The sequence below is a fragment of the Phyllobates terribilis genome, unplaced genomic scaffold (genome assembly GCF_046119375.1).
Source record: "Phyllobates terribilis strain yellow unplaced genomic scaffold, ASM4611937v1 Scaffold_1__5_contigs__length_1240528914, whole genome shotgun sequence".
NCBI lineage: Eukaryota > Metazoa > Chordata > Amphibia > Anura > Dendrobatidae > Phyllobates > Phyllobates terribilis.
The window spans coordinates 1,066,430,553-1,066,451,911 of NW_027362761.1; the positions used below are offsets into that span (position 1 = coordinate 1,066,430,553).

General features: G+C 45.0%; 1 protein-coding gene across 1 annotated transcript; it reads right to left on the reverse strand.

Annotated features, from left to right (window-relative positions):
• Positions 1-1,324: 1,324 nt before the first annotated feature.
• Positions 1,325-15,139, reverse strand: PAICS (phosphoribosylaminoimidazole carboxylase and phosphoribosylaminoimidazolesuccinocarboxamide synthase). The gene is made up of 10 exons (XM_073656751.1): positions 15,013-15,139; positions 14,773-14,804; positions 9,814-10,011; positions 6,583-6,761; positions 6,288-6,467; positions 6,091-6,204; positions 5,924-6,007; positions 5,544-5,724; positions 1,700-1,858; positions 1,325-1,623 (listed from the first exon to the last, which is right to left on the reverse strand). The coding sequence occupies exons 2-10, from the start codon at positions 14,786-14,788 to the stop codon at positions 1,457-1,459; spliced, it is 1,278 nt and encodes a 425-aa protein (XP_073512852.1). The 5' UTR covers positions 14,789-14,804; positions 15,013-15,139; the 3' UTR covers positions 1,325-1,456.
• Positions 15,140-21,359: the final 6,220 nt, after the last annotated feature.

The following is a 21,359-nucleotide window of genomic DNA, read 5'->3' on the forward strand; positions in this document are numbered from 1 at the left end:
TTTAGATGGAAAGCAATGATGACTGCACGCATTTCTTTGGAGGTAACCATGGTTAACTGAAGGCTTTCAAGCACCAGCCCACTCATAATTAATCGGCATGATATGCGATAATCAGCTACCTTGCCCTCATTAACACTCGAGACAGAAATTATTTCTCTCTTCTGATATGAACTGTGAAAATGTAAAAAAAAAAAAAAAATTTTTTTATAAACTTCTAGGAAGCAGCTTTGAGTTCAAAGTGCTCACCACACATCTAGATGCATTCCCTTAGGGATCTAATTTCTAAAATTGGGTCACTTGTAGGAACATCAGGGGCTCTAAACACGACATGGCATCCGCTAATGATTCCCACAAATTTTGCATTCAGAGTCAAATTGCACTCCTTACCTTTCGAGCCATGTCATGCGCCAAAACAATAGTTTTCCTCCACATATGGGGTATCGGCGTACTCAGGAAAAATTGCATGGTCCATTTTGTCATTTCCAAATCATACCCTAACGTATTACCATCCCAAACCTAACCCTTTTTCATACTTTACTTCTCTTCAGGCTTAGATTTCTCTCCCTCTCACTTTTACAGTAGAGCCAATAATTTCCCTTCCTTTTCTCAATACTTTAATCTCCAACTCTGCACCTCAGCAGTCCCGTAGGGTTTGCAAGGGTGGTTTTAAAGTACTATAGTCCCCTTCATGTGTTTGCTTGGGAATAAGTTAAGCAAATGGCTATCATTCCTCCTCCGAGAGAAAATACAATGATTTGCTGGGATGTTCCCTCATTACCACTTGTTTAGTCTCAATTTTTCTGTATTAAAAACATTCTAAGCTTGCCAAACTAAATTACTGTAGATGACACTGTAGAAAGTAGGAGAAATCATGCAGGTAAAAATAAAATACACACTGACCCCTCCAGAAAAAAAAAAAAAAAAAAAAAAAAGTAAAAAAAAGGTTACCCCTTTCTGCACATCTTGACCTAATAGTAAATGAAGGTCTGTTGGAGATTGGCATATCGTGACAAACTCATACATTAAACGGACATGGACACCACCACTGTGCCAGTCAATTAACCAAGTCGTTAACCTTACTCTGTGCAGTAATGAACCCTAATCGTGTCATTGCAAAGACTCTCCTTCACATTTTTTTAACCATCATTGCTGGCATCTGTATGGAGATGCCATGGGGACCATTTAGTCCCAGGTTTTTCATTTACATAGGCCTGTTGGCATATCCCTTTAAGAGTTCAAGCAAATATACAAGTATTAAGAGGGAGAAGAAAAAAAAAAGAAAGAAAATACAAGTTTTTTTTTTAAAGTTTATTACAAAACCTTTATACCAATATAACCCATGTTTGGTATTCCTATAACAGTCACAACAGGTGCTCTAAATATATACCTATTGTAGGCCAGAAATGACTGAAATATTCTGACATTTAGGAGAGATTAGGTGTTATGATGAGCATAGTTACATGCTACACTGTCTCAGCTTTGCATCCGCTTGCTTGAGGGAAATCCACGTATTCAGAGTACAGGAGCGCAGCTTAGACCAAACCAGGTGGTTGTTCAGGCCAAATACCTGCGCGGCAAACTGAGCGGCCGCCTCTGGAGATAATACTGTAGAGCATCCCAACCCTGTGAGGAGACAAGAGAAGGTGTTCACTTCTCAGACATTTACAATGATATGCCATTTTCCTGAGGATTTCCTTACCACTGGGCATTCGCAGAGAAGACCAGACATCCTGAGCCCCCCAGTCAGCAGTGAGTGGTGGGCAGTTAATAACAGGATATGGTGTATTTCCAGAGAGGACCGGACCCAAACCATTGCTTCTACCAGCAACCGCGACAAAGACTGTAGGAATGCCATCTCCTAGGAGAAATACAAGATTACGCAATGTGGAAGTGTCATACCGGGACACATGACTGGGTACTTGGGCAACAGGCAACATCTAAAAAGGTGTTGTCCAGTACTTTAGATTACAAAAATCCTTAGGCGCCCCGGGGGGGGGGGGGATAATTAGCTTATGTTGCAGATAGCACCGCTCACAGGCATCACGTGACCCCCGGCTGCAGCCGGCTCTGACATCCACTGACGTCACGACAAGCCGGGGGATCTGTCTTCCGCGTTCCATGGTTACCCCGCACGTTACACTCCGCATCCACCGTGCGCTCTGCCTCTCCCTACTCATTGGGAAAGAACGCGGTGGATGCTGGGTGTGACATGGGGGGTTGTAACCCCACCCACAACCCAGCAGCCACCGCGGGGACCCCAGTGCTGAGTCACGACGTCCGTGCGGGGGTCACTTGATGCCTGTGAGCGGCCAAGGATAGCGCCGCTCACAGGCAGTATATGCAACGTAAGCTAATTACAAAAATCCTTAGGGGCCCCGAAGGGGAGAGGTGTAATCTAAAGTGCTAGACAACTTCTTTTAAGTTTTATTCATAACCGGTGTAAGATTTAGTTAACATTAGAAATGGCCAGCAGGACATTATAGGTTAAGAATTAAGACTGGTTCTGGCTGAAAGGGAATCTGTCACCCCCTGGCACTTTTCTGACCTCTAATATGAGGCATACAGGCGATTATAGATTTACAGTTTTATCACCTGTATGCCTCATATTAGAGGTCTTGTTGCTGTGAAATGTCTTTATTCATACAATTTGATGTGCTCCCATCCCAGAAGCAATCCCAACTCCTGTGTGAATTACAATGTTTCCCCACTCCCCTGCACGTCACAGTGCCCAAATCCCACACACTTCACCTTTCACACAAGGCGCACTTCTTCCTGCTGTCTATGTGCATTGTAAAGCAGGGATCTTGTGCACAGGCGAGTCACTGACTTCCCTGCTCCTGCACACAAGATCCCTGCAATACAATTAACAGAAGGCAGGAAGAAGTGAGCAGGATTTTGTCGCCGCAACTGCATGTCATAGGGCACTGACGTGGAGGGGGGGAAACATTGTAATTAAATCAGTAGGCGTGGATTTCTTCCAGGCCCCAGGCCTGCAAGCATCAGAAACTTGTATGAAAAGACAATTTCACAACAGAAAGATTCCTAATGTGAGGCATACAGGTAGGTATAGATTTACATTTCTATCACCTGTATGCCCTTATTACAAGTCAGATAAGTACCAGGGGGGTGACAGATTCCCTTTAAATAAAAAAGGTCCAGTATGCTTCTAGAGGAGCAATTGATTTAAGGGGAAAAACAAAAACAAACAAAAAAAAACATTACACAATGGAGCATGACAGACTTCCTGTTAGTTCTTGAAAAGATTCTGCAAATAGTTTATAAAGTAATCAAATTAGTTTATTTTTTTTAACTCTAAAAATAGTGGAATCTAGCCTAGCAAAATAAGAACAGATTTTTGCAAAATTCCTTTGGGCCAGGAGTCTGCCATGGATTCCCACCTCACTCCAATCTTCTCTTCACAGGGACTTTGGGCAGGACAGTCTCAAAAACATGTTATGACTTTCATTAAGCCATGTAGTTACAAGTGGAAGAGCGAAAATGAGGAGGATGGCAGCAGAGGCAGGCAAGGTGTTTTTTTTTTTTTTTTTCTTCTTCTTTAAATCCCTTACTTGCCCATTTACAGTTATATGAAAAAGTTTGGGCACTCCTATTAATCTTAAGCTTAATGTTTTATAAAAATTGGTGTTTTTGCAACAGCTATTTCAGTTTGATATATGTAATAACTGTTGGACACAGTAATGTTTCTGCCTTGAAATGAGTTTTTTTGCACTAACAGAAAATGTGCAATCTACATTCAAACAAAATTTGACAGGTGCATAAGTATGGGCACCCTTATCATTTTCTTGTTTTAAATACTCCTACCTACTTTTTACTGACTTACTAAAGCACTTTTTTTGGTTTTGTAACTTCATTGAGCTTTGAACTTCATAGCCAGGTGTATGCAATCATGAGAAAAGCTACTTAAAGTGGCCACTTGCAAGTTGTTCTCCTGTTTGAATCTCCTCTGAAGAGTGGCATCATGGGCTCCTCAAAACAACTGTCAAATGATCTGAAAACAAAGATTATTCAACATAGTTGTTCAGGGGAATGATACAAAAAGCTGTCAGAGATTTAACCTGTCAGTTTCCACTGTGAGGAACATAGTAAGGAAATGGAAGAACACAGGGACAGTTCTTGTTAAGGCCAGAAGTGGCAGGCCAAGAAAAACATCAGAAAGGCAGAGAAGAAGAATGGTGAGATCAGTCAAGGACAATCCTCAGACCACCTCCAGAGAGCTGCAGCATCAACTTGCTGCAGATGGTGTCACTGTGCATCGGTCGACTATACAACGCTCTTTGCACAAGGAGAAGCTGTATGGAAGAGTGATGCGAAAGAAGCCATTTCTGCAAGCACGCCACAAACAGTCGGCTGAGGTATGCAAAAGCACATTTGGAAAAGCCAATTTATTTTTGGAAGAAGGTCCTGTGGACTGATGAAACCAAGATTAAGCAGTTTGGTCATACAAAAAGGCGTTATGCATGGCGGCAAAAAAAACACAGCATTCCAAGAAAAACACTTGCTACCCATAGTAAAATTTGGTGGAGGTTCCATCATGCTTTGGGGCTATGTGGCCAATGCCGGCACCGGAAATCTTGTTAAAGTTGAGGGACGCATGGATTCCACTCAATATCAGCAGATTTTTGACAATAATGTTCAAGAATCAGTGACAAAGTTGAAGTTACGCAGGGGATGGATCTTTCAGCAAGACAATGATCCAAAACACCGCTCCAAATCTACTCAGGCATTCATGCAGAGGAACAATTACAATGTTCTGGAATGGCCATCCCAGTCCCCAGACCTGAATATCATTGAACATCTGTGGGATCATTTGAAGAGGGCTGTCCATGCTCGGCGACCATCAAACTTAACTGAACTGGAATTGTTTTGTAAAGAGGAATGGTCAAAAATACCTTCATCCAGGATCCAGGAAATTAAAAGCTACAGGAAGCCACTAGAGGCTGTTATTTTTGCAAAAGGAGGATCTACTAAATATTAATGTCACTTTTCTGGTGAGGTGCCCATACTTATGCACCTGACAAATTTTGTTTGAATGCAGATTGCACATTTTCTGTTAGTACAATAAACCTCATTTCAAGGCAGAAACATTACTGTGTCCAACAGTTATTACATATATCAAACTGAAATAGCTATTGCAAAAACACCAATTTTTATAAAACATTAAGCTTAAGATTAATAGGGGTGCCCAAACTTTTCATATAACTGTATATATTATGCTTTGGGGTTCAGACACCTTAGCATAATAAGAAATATAATTCTCATACAATAAATTCTAAGAAATAATTTTAGTAAAATTTGAGCTCTGGATAGGAAAAGGGGCTTTCAGGCAGTATTGGTATACATCATATGAAAGATCAGCAAAGTTTGATGAGCCTTAAATTAGTCAGCTGCTTCCAATAGCCCCAGTCAAAACTTTTTTTTTTTTTGTGTGTGAAGATAATACGCTACAATTTACTATTGTCAGTCAGACCACCACAGCAGACCTTTTCATATGAAGAGTTGGTGCAGACCACTTAAGATCTTACCTTCATACTCCGCCTTTATTCTCAGAGTTTCATCAGGTCCTTTGTGAGCAGATGTCACCCTCAGTTCACACGGGATGCCATAATTTGCACAGGATTTCTTAATCTTTTCACAGTGGACCAGGTCAGAAATTGATCCCATCAACACAACAACCCGTCCTTGGCTATCACTAGTCAGCAGCAGCTGAGGAAATAAGATAGTGAGGTTTTTTTTTTTTGGGTATATAAAAGGTGAAAAAAGGGACATAAAAATAGTTACCCCCAGGAAAAACAACTTTGTCCGCAAATCAAACACAAAGTACTAGTTCTCAATGCAAGCACTACACAGCAACACCAGCAGCAGTTTACAGGGGAGATATAAAAAAGAAAAACCACAGCATTACCTCCACTTTGTCTGCAACCCACTCAAAGTTTCTTTTGACCATCTGCATTGCCTCTGGAGTAATCTCCTTCAGATCCCGGTAAGTCTGGAGGAAACAGGAGACAAGTTAGTTATTAACTTTCCTTCTGCCAAGTCTTGACATAATGAATGTTGAGATTGGATGAATACCTGTTTATCCTTCTGCTGGGTCTTGTCACCTGAGGGCCATAGACGCCAAGAGTCGTTATCAATCACATCAGCGAGGACAATTTCTTTTTTGGTCACATCCACGCCAAACTCAATCTAAGTTTTTGAAAATTCAAACAATAAAAATGCTGGCAAAGTTATTAAAAAGCTAACCGCTATACCCAAACCAAACATGTAACCTTCATGTCCACTAAGGTGCAGTCTTGTGTGGACCATGTTTTTTCCAGAATTTCAAAGATAGCTGCTGTTGAATGGTTCATGATGTCCACCTCCGCCTGGCCAATCACAAGGCCAGCACAATTTAGTTTGGTCGCAATCAGCTGCTCTTCAGACCATTGAGGGTCATTATTGGCATCATCCTAAAATATATAAAAATTAATAATTTTGAATTATATAGGCAATGCAGAGATATTGGGTCTATGCAGTTTCTGAAAACAAAACGAAATACAAGAGGAAACCACCTCACAAACAAACCTTGAAAAACATCTCCACTTTAGGGGGATAAAATTTGTATCCTTCCGGTACCCCAGGATTTCTCTTCAGGAAGGAGCCGGTGGCTATTCTCCTGCACACCCACTCTATAGGGATCATCGCACAGTGAGTGGCAATGAAGCCAGTCGCACTGCACTTCTTCACAAAGGCCGTCTTGATACCTGAGGAAAAAAAAAAAAAAAAGTAAAAAAGATGTATATGCCTCCATCACAATATTGGTTAGATGCAAAAAAAACATTGAAGATACAAACTCCACCAGGAGATACCAGCTGCCTATGTGCCAGCTACACCCACATATCATGTAAGGTTAATGCTAGGTTTCTGACAATAGGCAAGGTTCATTTACAGTGTCCTCAGGCTTACAGTGTGTAGTGATCCCTGTAACGGCTGTTCGTCTATTAAACCACCCAGTCATACAGGCAGTGATTGGAGGACAATGCCCATGCAGAAATGGCTGACAATTCTGTATCAGCAGCTTACAATACGTGGAGAGAGAACACGTCCAAAGGCAGCTCTACATAGTGCAAATATAGCGAAGTTTGGGGTGCAGACACTAAATTCAACCAGGTGCTAGTAAGACAGGAGTGGGTTCCCAAAATACTATAGAAATATTCACTGTACACCCATGGCATGCAGAAGCGTAGAATTTATTCCAGTGGTACCCAACATTGAAAATCTATACAGTGCTTCTTGGTGGTGACATTTTGATACATATTCAGTTTAAAAAAAGATGTACATATATGTACCTACCAACACTATATGGAGTAAATGGAAACACAATACACATACATGAATGAAAAATAGAGTATACAAACAAGTTATATATAACTTGATCTCACGGAAGGATTACAAGAACTTTCAAACAAGGTTTTGAGAAAGTTGTGTTCGCACATGTCTAAGGCTGGAATCACAAGCATAGAACATCGGATGTGATATGCCAATGACACTCGGCTCATGCTCGCTACAGAGCTGGAGCAGAGTGTCAGTGCTTTGATGTTCTCGCACGAGAGAATCGCAGCACAGCTGCGGAGGAAACAGCAAAAGTAATTTCTCTATCTCCTCCATTGCTTGTATCTGCAGTAATTTTGCTTTTCCAGAGACTTTGCACTACCAGTAATGTGGAAGCCCCCTATATTTCCATTAACACTTAACAGACCTGAGTGGGGGCTTTAATTGGGAACATTTTAGATCACATTTATCCTGCGCTCTGCGCTGAGCACTTACCTTGGGGTTTTCATCTAAATCTCCGAATGTTGTGATTCAGATGAAACCCCTGAGGGATCCATTCACTATAATGAGATGAGGCAGCAGCGTTACTCTGGACTCAGTCTGGCCTCTGTTCAGTGTTGTCCTTTTCAGAGGTTCACAAAACTGTGGCTGACCACGCTTTTATCTACACCTAAAAAGATGGACACCGCCGAATCATAGGTCAGACGACATCCACAGTGCCTCCATCGGCTTCATTACAGGAAATCTTCCACGGGGGGTTGGAGGGATTCCGTCTGAATCACATATTTCAGAGATTTACACGGAAACCCCGGTGTAAGTGCTCTGCGCAGGATAAATGTGAGCCGAGCCTTACTGCGATCTTAGGGAGGCAGAATGGGAGAGAAGAGAGGAAAAAAAAAAAAAAAAAAAAAAAAAAAAAAAAAAAAAAAAAAAAAAAAAAAAAAAACACGCAGCAGGTGAAGAGTTGGTTTTATTTATTTTTTATGCCGTTCCCCATGCGGTATAAGTGATTAGGCAACTTTATTCTTCGGGTCAGTGCGATTACAGATTTATATCGGGTTTTTATGGTTGACAGCTGTCACACACTAAAAGACGCTTTTTTTTGCAAAAACTAATGTTTGCATCGCCATATTTTTCCATATTTCAGCCAGCAGAGTCATGTAAGGGCTTGTTTTTTGCGGGACGGCTTGATGTTTTTATTGGTACCATTTTCAGGCATGTGACATTTTTTGATCGCTTTCTATTGCGATTTTTGAGAGGCAGAATAAACAAAAACCAACAATTCTGGAATGGTTTGTTTTTTTTGTATACTGTTTCGCATGTGGTGAAATTGATAAGGCAGCTTTATTCTTTGGGTCAGTACGATTATAGCGATACCTCATTTATGTAATTTTTTTTACATTTTTTTGTGTTTTTACATAATTTTTTCTATAAAAGTTTTTATCTGTGCATTGCTTTATTCTGAGAGCTATAACTTTATTTTTCTGCTGACAGCTTCTTTTTTTTGCGGGACAAGATGACGTTTTCAGTGGTAAAAATTTTTATTTACATCCGTCTTTATGATCACGTTTTATTCCACTTTTTTTTTTTTTTTTTAACGCTGTTCCCTGAAGGGGTTAACTAGTGTGACATTTATAGATCGGGTCGTTGCGGACGTGGCGATAAAAAAAAAAGTGCACATATTTGGTAACATAAAAATCTGTGTTTATTAGTAGTTTTTTTTGTTTGTTTTTTTAGGTTTTTACAATTTTTTACTTAATCCTTTTATGGGACTTTCACTTTTTTCACAGGTATAATGTATTGCAATGCACTAGCATTGCAGTACATTATACCTGTGGAGAATTCTTGTGAGACCATGCTGTGAGCATTTTCTCAGAAGCTTTCCGTAGCTTGGTGACCTGGGGTAGTCATGACGACCCCAGGTCACCATGACACTGGTTGGGTCCCCGCGATGATGTCGTGGGGCTGCCTATCTGAAGGCAGAGGGAGCTCACTTCCCTCTGCCTTCTTCCTGAACGCTGCGATCGCAGCATTTAGGGGGTTAACAGCCAGGGGCGGCGCTGACACGGCTCCTGGCTGTTAGTGAAAGAGCTCAGCCACTGATCGGGCAGGAGACGCTGATATTTCAGCTTCTCCTGCGCGATCGGTCAGTCAGGTTGACTGACCGATCACAGCGATCTGGGTGCAGGGACTGCCGGCATGGGTCCCTGCACCTCTTCCCCTGCCCCTCAGCTGTCGGCACTGAATGGTCACTGCATGCTTACACGCAGTGACAGTTCAAAGTCATGACGGGGATAACCCGTCATGGTGTGTGAACTAGCATCCTGCCATGACGGGTTATCCCCGTCAGGGGGCATTAAGGGGTTAAATATGAGGGAAGGGGGGGGGAGAAATAGAGCTTATTTTGGGGGGTACATGAGGGAGGAAAAAAATAAAATAAATGCACACACACACACACCAGCATAAATCTATACGAGATCTTACCAGCTTCTTGCAGCAGTTTGAATATGCAGCTGGTGGTCTTGTTGGAGATGGACGCTTTCCCCTCCATGTGGTCCTTCCTGGCTGCATTGCCCGCTGTGATCTGGTCCTTGGACTGCATGAGGACACAGCCGGGGTGATCCAGGAGCTCATACACCTCTTTAGTTTTACCTTCATTCAGCTTCTTGCCGAGTCTCAACTCTTAATGGGAGAGAAAGTGACAGGAAATCACTTCATGTTAGTAATGGATTGTGATTATAGGCGAGATCACACTAGAGGGATCTATAGCAAGTACATACAGTTATATGAAAAAGTTTGGGCACCCCTATTAATCTTAAGCTTAATGTTTTATAAAAATTGGTGTTTTTGCAACAGCTATTTCAGTTTGATATATGTAATAACTGTTGGACACAGTAATGTTTCTGCCTTGAAATGAGGTTTATTGTACTAACAGAAAATGTGTAATCTGCATTCAAACAAAATTTGACAGGTGCATAAGTATGGGCACCTCACCAGAAAAGTGACATTAATATTTAGTAGATCCTCCTTTTGCAAAAATAACAGCCTCTAGTCGCTTCCTGTAGCTTTTAATGAGTTCCTGGATCCTGGATGAAGGTATTTTTGACCATTCCTCTTTACAAAACAATTCCAGTTCAGTTAAGTTTGATGGTCGCCGAGCATGGACAGCCCTCTTCAAATGATCCCACAGATGTTCAATGATATTCAGGTCTGGGGACTGGGATGGCCATTCCAGAACATTGTAATTGTTCCTCTGCATGAATGCCTGAGTAGATTTGGAGCAGTGTTTTGGATCATTGTCTTGCTGAAAGATCCATCCCCTGCGTATCTTCAACTTTGTCACTGATTCTTGAACATTATTGTCAAGAATCTGCTGATACTTAGTGGAATCCATGCGTCCCTCAACTTTAACAAGATTCCCGGTGCCGGCATTGGCCACACAGCCCCAAAGCATGATGGAACCTCCACCAAATTTTACTGTGGGTAGCAAGTGTTTTTCTTGGAATGCTGTGTTTTTTTGTCGCCATGCATAACGCCTTTTTGTATGACTAAACAACTCAATCTTGCTTTCATCAGTCCACACGACCTTCTTCCAAAAAGAAATTGGCTTCTCCAAATGTGCTTTTGCATACCTCAGCCGACTCTGTTTGTGGCGTGCTTGCAGAAACGGCTTCTTTTGCATCACTCTCCCATACAGCTTCTCCTTGTGCAAAGTGTGTTGTATAGTTGACCGATGCACAGTGACACCATCTGCAGCAAGTTGATGCTGCAGCTCTCTGGAGGTGGTCTGAGGATTGTCCTTGACTGATCTCACCATTCTTCTTCTCTGCCTTTCTGATGTTTTTCTTGGCCTGCCACTTCTGGCCTTAACAAGAACTGTCCCTGTGTTCTTCCATTTCCTTACTATGTTCCTCACAGTGGAAACTGACAGGTTAAATCTCTGAGGCAGCTTTTTGTATCCTTCCCCTGAACAACTATGTTGAATAATCTTTGTTTTCAGATCATTTGACAGTTGTTTGAGGAGCCCATGATGCCATTCTTCAGAGGAGATTCAAACAGGAGAACAACTTGCAAGTGGCCACTTTAAGTAGCTTTTCTCATGATTGCATACACCTGGCTATGAAGTTCAAAGCTCAATGAGGTTACAAAACCAAAAAAAGTGCTTTAGTAAGTCAGTAAAAAGTAGGTAGGAGTATTTAAAACAAGAAAAGGATAAGGGTGCCCATACTTATGCACCTGTCAAATTTTGTTTGAATGCAGATTGCACATTTTCTGTTAGTACAATAAACCTCATTTCAAGGCAGAAACATTACTGTGTCCAACAGTTATTACATATATCAAACTGAAATAGCTGTTGCAAAAACACCAATTTTTATAAAACATTAAGCTTAAGATTAATAGGGGTGCCCAAACTTTTTCATATAACTGTATATCTATCTGACAACATCTAATCGGGTCATGTGAGGAGTCCTCGATAAGTAAAGGATCGTTTAGATGAGCCAATAATTGGGAAACAAGTGTAGGAATGCTTGTGTTCACCTACTGCCCGACTAAACAGGATTGCTCGTTTGGAGAGATTGTTAAGTAGGCTTAAAAATATTTATATCATTGATATTGGGGAGCACATACACCTGTGTAATCAGGGAATGCGCGGCTGATACAGTACTGTGTGCACAGAACGATCTTAAGGCTTAGTGCCCACGATGCAGAAATGAAGCAGAAAATTTTCCTGAGCATTTCTGCATCTCCTTGGCAGAAAAAATCATGCGGTTTTTGACGCGTATTTGCATGCGTTTTTCCAATGCATTGTATAGGCAAATACGCATGCAGAAACGCACAAGAATTGGTCATGTCCGTATTTTTTCTGCGAGTAAAATCTGCGCAGAAAAAATATGGACCATGTGCACAGAACTTGCAGAATGTCATAGGAAGTCATGGGATAAGGTATGCAATGCGTTTCTGGAGCGTTTACGCGCTGCAAATACGCACCAAAAACGCATCGTGGGTACACAGCCTTATCCTGTGTAAACACACTAGTAAATGTCCGCTGATCAGCTTGTATCTAGCCAAACAGCATGGATCCGACTCATGCAAGCGAGACACTGAGGGGAACAGACTGCTGCATTTCATGGTCAGCATATGGACAGCTGGGGTCAGATGACTGCTGCATTTCATGGTCAGCATATGGACAGCTGGGGTCAGATGACTGCTGCATTTCATGGTCAGCATATGGACAGCTGGGGTCAGATGACTGCTGCATTTCATGGTCAGCATATGGACAGCTGGGGTCAGATGACTGCTGCATTTCATGGTCAGCTGGGGTCAGATGACTGCTGCATTTCATGGTCAGCATATGGACAGCTGGGGTCAGATGACTGCTGCATTTCATGGTCAGTATATGGACAGCAATAATCTGATCCCAGCCAAAGACTACATTCACACATCCGTGTGCTATCCGACACTCCCCACCCCTCCCCCTCACACAGCACACTGACCCATAGCATTTTATAGACCCATACACACATCAGATTTAAAATACAGGCCCATGAGACACAGAGCAGGTCCTATTCTTATTGGTTGTGTGCATCAGACTGTTGTAAAAGGCTATGGGAATCCGTGTAAGCCAGCCGACACACTGAAGACCTACTTTGGCCCCGAGTGATGAGAGGGAGAGCTGGAGTCAGAGGAGCATGCCTCAACAAACCCACGGTGTGCCATGAAGGACTGGCATAAGATTTGTCTTAAGGAACGTCACAGCTTGTCATGAAATACATGAGATGTGGCTTCCAGAGCCAGCTGCGACCATTTTAGCAGAGCTCAGCAAAAGTGGTGTGAAAACTCCAAAAGACAACTTCAAGCTGCACAAAAACTTTGTATTTTTTTTTTTTTTTTTAAAGCTGATTCATAGCCAAGAGTGAGGCTGTGCGCCCACGTTGCGGACCTGAAGCATATTTTTTACGCTTCTCCCTGGCGGGAAAATCGCATGCGGATATTACATGCGGTTTTCCCGCCAGGTAGAAGCGTTTGTGAGGCGTCTTTGCATGCATTTCCGCATGCGGGTTTTCAAGCACTTCTCCAAGCATCACTTGGAAAAGTGCTTGACAACTTGTTCAGAATGGTAAAAATTAAAAAAATAAACTTTATACTCACCTTCCGATGCATTCTCTGCCCCGTCCGGAGTCTTGAGCGGCTCACGCTGTTGTGTGCAGGACCTGCGGTGACGTCATTGAGTCATGTGGTGGGTCACATGACTCAATGACGTGGCAGGTCCTTCAGACAACAGCGCGACGGAGGGAAAACATCAGAAGATAAGTATAAACTTTATTTTATTCTTTTTTTTACAGGTTGTTTGGTACCCAGGTCTGGAGGAGAGTCTCCTCTCCTCCAGACCTGGGTACCATCCGCACATTGATTCCGCTGCGCTTCCGCAAAATTAATGAACATGCTGCGGATTTTTGACCGCAGCATATACGCTGCGGAAAAATCCGCAGCATGGGCATTGACATTGCGGAATGCCATTGGGGACCATGGGGTGCGGATATACATGCGTTTTTCAAGCGTTTACGCTGCGGAAATTCCGCAGCATATACGCTTGAAAAACGCTACGTGGGCACGCAGCCTCACACCACAAACAAGCACACATCTGTATGAGTGTGGGCCAGAGCTGTATATTTATACATGTGGATGATGCTTCCACTGCAGTGACCAGAACACCACGGCCCCTGTAAGAACAGCACATCAATGGACATGTCAAACTCTGGCCCGCAGGGTGGTTACAATTGGCCCAGGACACCAGAACCACCATTCCTATGTGGGGCCCCACTATACTGTACGGCGGACTATGTGGGGCCCCACTATACTGTACGGCGGACTATGTGGGGCCCCACTATACTGTACGGAGGACTATGTGGGGCCACTATACTGTACGGAGGACTATGTGGGGCCACTATACTGTACGGAGGACTATGTGGGGCCACTATTCTGTACGGAGGACTATGTGGGGCCATTATACTGTGTACTGGCTGGCCCACACCTTTGTCCAAGTTTTTCATTTTGGCTCTCTGTGTGTTTGAGTTTCACATCCCTGGTTTAGGGGCTTGGTGAATATTTATGACGCCCCCACAACACGACTGGATTTTTGCAGTGAATGTAGATGTGACTCTTGCACTGTAGATGGGGAGATCCGCAGACACCCCCGCATTGGTGCACTCATTTAAAAGACCCAAAATCTCCAGCTTTCAGTCCAGTCTGACAGAGGTCCCAAAAAGCAGCCTTTAACCTCTTGTATGCCTGTGCCCTGGCTGCTCACAGCTGACACTGCAGGATCCGGAGCCATCCCACCCGCAGGGGAGGCCAGTGCCCACTACTCCGCACCCCACGCCACATGGCCCTGGTCACATGACAAGCAGGGACCCCACGTGTACTCGCCATCCCGGCACTCACCTCCGCTGGATTCCATCTTCCTGATTTTATGCCTAAATACAAAAAGACACAATAATTACACCGGAGTCAGTAACGCGACACGGCAGCAGGGGCAGAGCAGGGCATGCTGGGGCTTGTAGTTCTTTGCGCTGTAAGGCTCGCCACGTCTCTGGACAGGCCCAGCGCTCAGGATTGCTGGCCGGGAAGCGGCGGCGGCCATGCGGGAGGAGAAGCACATGGCGGTGTGAGTGTTCCCATTACCTCGCAGAGAGGAGAAACAGCGCCAGGGACAGAGCACAGGAGAGGACAGCGCCGCTGCACACACTGACAGAGGCAGCCGGAGAACGCGCCAATAAGGACGCCTGTCCCGCCCACTTGCACCGGCCAATCACACACTGTGTCAAAACACTGATTTGCATATCACCGGAGAGTGTTCCCACTGTCACCACTAGGGGCGGAGTCATATGTTTCTGGGGAATCCATGAGGTCAGTGGAGGACGCGGGATGTGCGGCCGCAGGAATAATGAGGAGGAGGAGGAGGAGCGGTGATGATTAGCGAATAACTAGTTACTTCATTCACTGACTACAGGAATGCTAGATGTACTTGCAGCCAGAAAAGGGCAAAATGGTTAATACATACAGAGCAAAATGTCAGAGCGCCACAATATACAGCTCTGGCAAAAATTCCGAGACCACTGCAAAATGTTCATTTTCTCTGATTTTTCTCTTTATAGGTATATTTTTGAGTAAAATGTACATTATTGTTTTATTCTATTAACTACTGACAACATGTCTCCGAAATTCAAAGCTAAAAATTTTGTATTTATTTGCAGCAAATGAGAAATCGTCAAAATAATAAAAAAGAAACAGGGGACCTCAAATAATGCAAAGAAAACAAGTTCTTATTCATTTAGAAACAACAATACTCATGTTTTAACTCAGGATGAGTTCAGAAATCAATATTTGGTGGAATAACCATGATTATTAAAAATTTAACCAGTTCTTCTTTGTTTGATGGCTTGTGGCTATCCATCTTCCTCTTGATTACATTCCAGGGGTTTTCAATGGGGTTCAGGTCTGGAGATTGGGCTGGCCATGACAGGGTCTTGATGTGGTGCTCCTTCATCCACACATTGATTGACCTAGCTGTGTGGCATGGGGCATTGTCCTGCTGGAAAAAAACAGTCCTCGGAGTTGGGGAACATTGCCTGAGCAGAAGGAAGCAAGTGTTTTTCAAGGATAACCTTGTATGCGGCTTGATTCATACGTCCTTCGCAAAGATTAACCTGCCCAATTCCAGCCTTGCTGAAGCATCCCCAGATCATCACCGATCCTCCACCAAATTTCACAGTGGGTGCAAGACACTGTGGCTTGTATGCCTTCTCCAGGTCTCCGTCTAACCATTAGACGAACAGGTGTTGGGCAAAGCTGAAAATTAGACTCATCGGAGAAGATTACCTTACTCCAGTCCTCTATGGTCCAATCCTTATGGTCTTTGGCAAACTTCAGCCTGGCTCTCCTTTGCCTCTCATTGATGAAAGGCTTTTTTCTAGCTTCACATGACTTGAGGCCTCTAGGAGCCTGTTACAAACTGTTCTTGCCGTGCACTTCACCCCAGCTGCCATTTGCCAGTCCTTTTGTAGGTCACTTGATGTCATCCTGCGGTTTCTGAGTGACATTTGAATAAGATGACGGTCATCCCGGTCAGTGGAGAGTCGCTTTCGCCCTCTGCCGGTCTGTAGCTTTGTTGTCCCGGCTGCTTGACCTTGTTGTAATGGACTGCCGTCTTCGAAATTTTAAGGATGAAGGCAACATGACGCTCACTGTATCCCTCTGCTAGTAAAGCCAGAATTGAGCCCTTCTTTTCCTCACTCAAGACTTTTCTTTTCAACTCCTTTGGCATGGTTACAAGTTATTTGTTCATTCAAATTACTTTTGGGCTATTCCTAGCACTTGTTTTGCCATCCAGCTTGTGCTATTGCAAGAGGATTGTGAAGACCACAGCAGTGTTGTTTATACTTTACCTCGTTACATAAGATTTGGTTCAGGTGATCACCTAATCAGAAGCACAGTAAGTATAATGAGGTGGACGGTGGTTGGAATTCAACTGACACTGGAATGGAATGGCTGTCAGACATGTAGAGAAAACTGTGCAGTGGTCTCTTAATTTTTGCCAGAGCTGTACATGTGTATTCTCCTTACACCAAAAACCTATAACGCACAAGACATATGCCTCACTGTTCCATGTTTTCGCCACTTGTGGATAATGGTTCTCACTGTGGTTCACTGGAGTCCCAAAGCTTTATTAATGGCTTTATAACCTTTTTCAGACTGATAGATCTCAATTACTTTGTTTCTCATTTGTTTCTGAATTTCTTTGGATCGGAGTATGATGTTTAGCTTTTGAGGATCTTTTGGTCTACTTCACTTTGTCAGGCAGGTCCTATTTAAAGGGAATCTGTCACCCCCCCTGGGAGATATCAGACCTCTACTACGGGCATACAGGGTATAGAAAAGTAAATCTATACATACCTGTATGGCCCATGGTAGAGGTCTGATTGCAGAGAAAAGTGTTTTTATAAACTCCGTTGTGCACAGGCTTGGCGTCCCCCGGACACCAAGAAATCCCCACCTATCTTCTTAGTAACCCCTGAAATCCCAGCCTAACTGTTAATTATTCCCTGAAATCCCCGCCTATCTGCTTATTTACCATATTCCTCCCCCCTCCCCTGCACGTCACAGGGCCTCACACAAAGCGCGCTTTGCTTCCTCTCGGCCCCGTCTCTCCGTGCACTGCGCTGCAGGGTTCTATTGCGTAGGCGCCGGGAAGTGACAGTGACTCCCTGGCGCCTGCGCAATAGAACCCTGCGGCGCAGTGCACAGCCAGATGGGGCCGAGATGAAGCAAAGAGCGCTCTATGTGAACGGCGCTTTGCGCATGCCTGGGAAGTCAGGGAGCACAGTGCACGTCACAGGGCGCTGTGACGTGCAAGGGAGGGGGGAATATGGTAAATAAACACATAGGCGGGGATTTCAGGGAATAATAAACAGTTAGGCGGGGATTTCGTGGCGTCCGGGGGACGCCAAGCCTATGCACAACGGAGTTTATAAAAACACTTTTCTCTGCAATCAGACCTCTACTATGGGCCATACAGGTATGTATAGATTTACTTTTCTATCACCTGTATGCCCATAGTAGAGGTCTGATATTGCCCAGGGGGTGACAGATTCCCTTTAAGTGATTTCTTGATTGAGAACAGGTGTGGCAGTAATCAGGCCTGTGTGTGGTAAGGGAAATTAAACTCTGCTTCCCAAAGATGTGATAAACCACAGATAATTTATGTTTTAAGGGGGGGGGAGTGGGCAATTACTTTTTCACACAGGGCCCTGTAGGTTTGGATTTCTTTTTCCCTTAATAATAAAGACCTCCATTTAAAAACTGCATTTTGCATTTACTTGTGTTATCTTTGTCTAATATTTAAATTTGTTTTGTGATCTGAAACATTTAAGTGTGACAAACATGCACAAGAAGAAGAAATCAGGAAGGGGGCAAACACTTTTTTACACCACTGTATGATTGTACAGGTCAGTGCAATTACAGCACTTCCAAACTCCCCCTCCCCCCTGACTGACTGGGAACACTTACAGAGAGTGCTAGCGATGGGGGGCACTTAATCAGTTGAACATGATCTGCTTATATCACCTCTAATTGCCTGAGGGCCCACTCCCCCCATTGGGCCCTCCCCCCACTGTTACCCCTATTTGCATTAGGGCCCCCTCCTTCACTGTCACCCCTTTTTGCCTGAGGGCCCCCTCCTCCACTGTCACCCTTTTTTGCCTGAGGGCTCCCTTCTCCACTGTCACCCCTTTTTGCCTGAGGGCCCCCTCCTCCACTGTCACCCCTTTTTGCCTGAAGGCCCCCTCCTCCACTGTCAACCCTATTTGCCTGAGGGACCCCTCCCCCAACAGCCTGAGACACTTAATGACAGTGCTGGGTCTGGAGAACCAGTGGTTTAAACACAAATTTTACTCACACACACTCCAGTGAAAGAAACAGCAGGAAGCCTTCTTTCTCTCTGCTCCTCCATCAGCATGTCAGACTACAGACTACAGTGCTGGCAGACTACAGGCTCCTTGGCTGAGCTGTGCCAGCGAGATCACACAAACAAAACTAACCTTCATTGGCTGCACTGCAACCAACCAGTGTTAGGCTAAAGGCATGAGCACCGCTCTGCAGGGTTGTTAAACCCAGGGAAGAGCAGCTGTGACTGTGAATCCAGACACAGTGAGTAACCACAACATCTGATCCTAAGGAACAACAGCCTCCCGATCAGCCCACACAGTCAACTGTGGAAGGAAGCGCACACCATTCTGTGAGGAGCCGTGCATGCGATGACAATCAGTACAGAAGCTTTCAGGCCATGTGAAAGAGCATTGCTTGTGCTGATAACCAGTGAAGCTGGTAGTAGAATTATAGTGTGCACCGCTGTCTGAGGATCAGTGCGCGCAAACATGATACAAAAGCGAACACTTGCAGTGAACGTGTAGGAGCTGCGCTTCCACCAAGAAGCAATGCGGTGCTTGGGCAGGGCCCACCGGAGGATTCTCCGGTTATCTGGTGGGCCAGTCCGACCTAAGGGTTTGGGTATTTTGTAACAGCCATGTGCCGTTTAGGTAACAGGTCTCCACGTGATCCCATGGACAATCATTACATGTGATGTCATACTGACAAGTCACAACCTTCATGTTGCGCGACAAATGTTGTGTACACCTAGCCATGTACGGACCCTCACATGCAGCTGTGGACACCTATGTATCGTATGGCCCTGTATTAGGGATCAGTATAACATAGATCTACACAGATTGTCTAAAAATTTAGCAAAATTATGACAAGTAGATTTGCTATATTTGCTGGAGTATGGAGTCAAGCAATCGCAACAATCACAAAATGTGAAATTAAGTTCACAAGTGTCTGTGTAACGGGTCTGGGAGGCGGAACCTCAGAGCTACTATACAAGGAGGCGGTCCTTGTAAGGGAGCGGGTGGCGACCAGGGAAGACGGGCTGGAAGTCTCAGCAGGTGAACGGGACAGTCTCTGAGTGAACGGGACAGTCTCTGAGTGAACGGGACAGTCTCTGAGTGAACGGGCTGGAGGTCACGGCAAGTGACCGGGGCAGTCTCTAGGTATAGGGTTGGTACGACCTGTGGCGGCTGAAGATAGACGTGAGCTCCCAGGTGAGCAGGCGAGAGTCTCTGGATGAACGGGTGGTCACAGCAAGTGACGGCGGAGCCTCCAGGAAGACTAGCGGACAGGCGACAGATGAGCGCTCCCAGGTGAGCGGGCAGAAGTCTCTGGACAGGCGGGTGGTCACAGCACGTGACGGCAGAGCCTCCGGGTAGGCAAACAGACAGGTAGCAGAAGAGCGCTCCCAGGTGAGCGGGCAGGAGTCACTGGACAGGCAGGTGGTCACAGCACGTGACGGCGGAGCCTCCAGGTAGGCTAGCAGGCAGATAGCAGATGTGCGCTCCCAGGTGAGCGGGCAAGCTGGTCCATAGACAGACTGACAGGAGTTGGAAGGCAGACCGTCGGACCTCAGGCAGGCAGGCAGGTAGCTGATGTGAGCTCCCAGGTGAGCGGGCAGGCTGGTCCTTAGACAGACTGACAGGATTAGTAAGGCAGACCGTCGGACCTCAGACTAGCAGGCAGGTAGCAAGTAATCAGGCAGGAATCTGGCAGGTAACTGGCAACGGGACCTGAGGGCTGAAGCACAGGTGAGACACAGGTGCAAACAACATTGCTCGGGCACCTCCATTTTGGAGGAGGTGCCTTATATACGGTAAAGTCCTCCGGCCATTGGCCGGGGACTCCTTAGGACGGCGCGCGCGGCCCCTTTAAGAGGGAGGGAGGGCGCGCGCGCGCGCCCTAAGCACAGTGGCCGGGAAGGAGCGCGCGCTGCCAGCAGAGCGGGAGAGGGACGCCGGGCACGGAGCAGAGCGGTGAGGGGAACAGCGTCCCTGCCTAGCAGAGGGCAGGGACGCCGGCACTACAGTACCCCCCCCTTTAGGCCCCCCCTTTTTTAGGCCAGATAGAAATTTATCAAGGATGAGAGGGGCATGGATGTTCTCCCGGGGCTCCCACGTTCTCTCCTCAGGACCAAACCCCTTCCAATCTACCAGAAAAAAGGTCTTTCCTCTTACCCTTTTGGTGGCAAGAATGTTCTCTACCTCAAACTCGTCCTCAGCAGAAACCGGAGCAGGAGGCGTACCTGTAGACTTGGAAAAAGAGTTAAGCACCACGGGTTTGAGGAGAGATACATGGAAGGAGTTGGGGATCCGTAAGTTGGCCGGGAGTTTCAATTTATAGGCCACCGGGTTGATCTGACTGATGACCTCCAGAGGACCGATGAACCGAGGCCCTAACTTGTAAGAAGGTATCTTGAGTCGAACATATTTAGATGAGAGCCAGACTTTATCTCCTGGACGAAATTGTGGAGGATCCAGGCGTTTTTTGTCAGCGTGTCTTTTCATACGCTCGGATGACAGAAGGAGTGCGGACCGGGTACTCTCCCATATGGAGGAAAATTTGCTAACGAGAGATTCCGCAGCCGG

Coding starts and splice junctions, on each gene's coding strand:
- PAICS (XM_073656751.1), bottom strand. Junction 6,205..6,287: donor GCACCTTAGTGGACATGAAG/GTTACATGTTTG, acceptor TCAAAAACTTAG/ATTGAGTTTGGCGTGGATGT. Junction 6,008..6,090: donor CCCAGCAGAAGGATAAACAG/GTATTCATCCAA, acceptor TGTTTCCTCCAG/ACTTACCGGGATCTGAAGGA.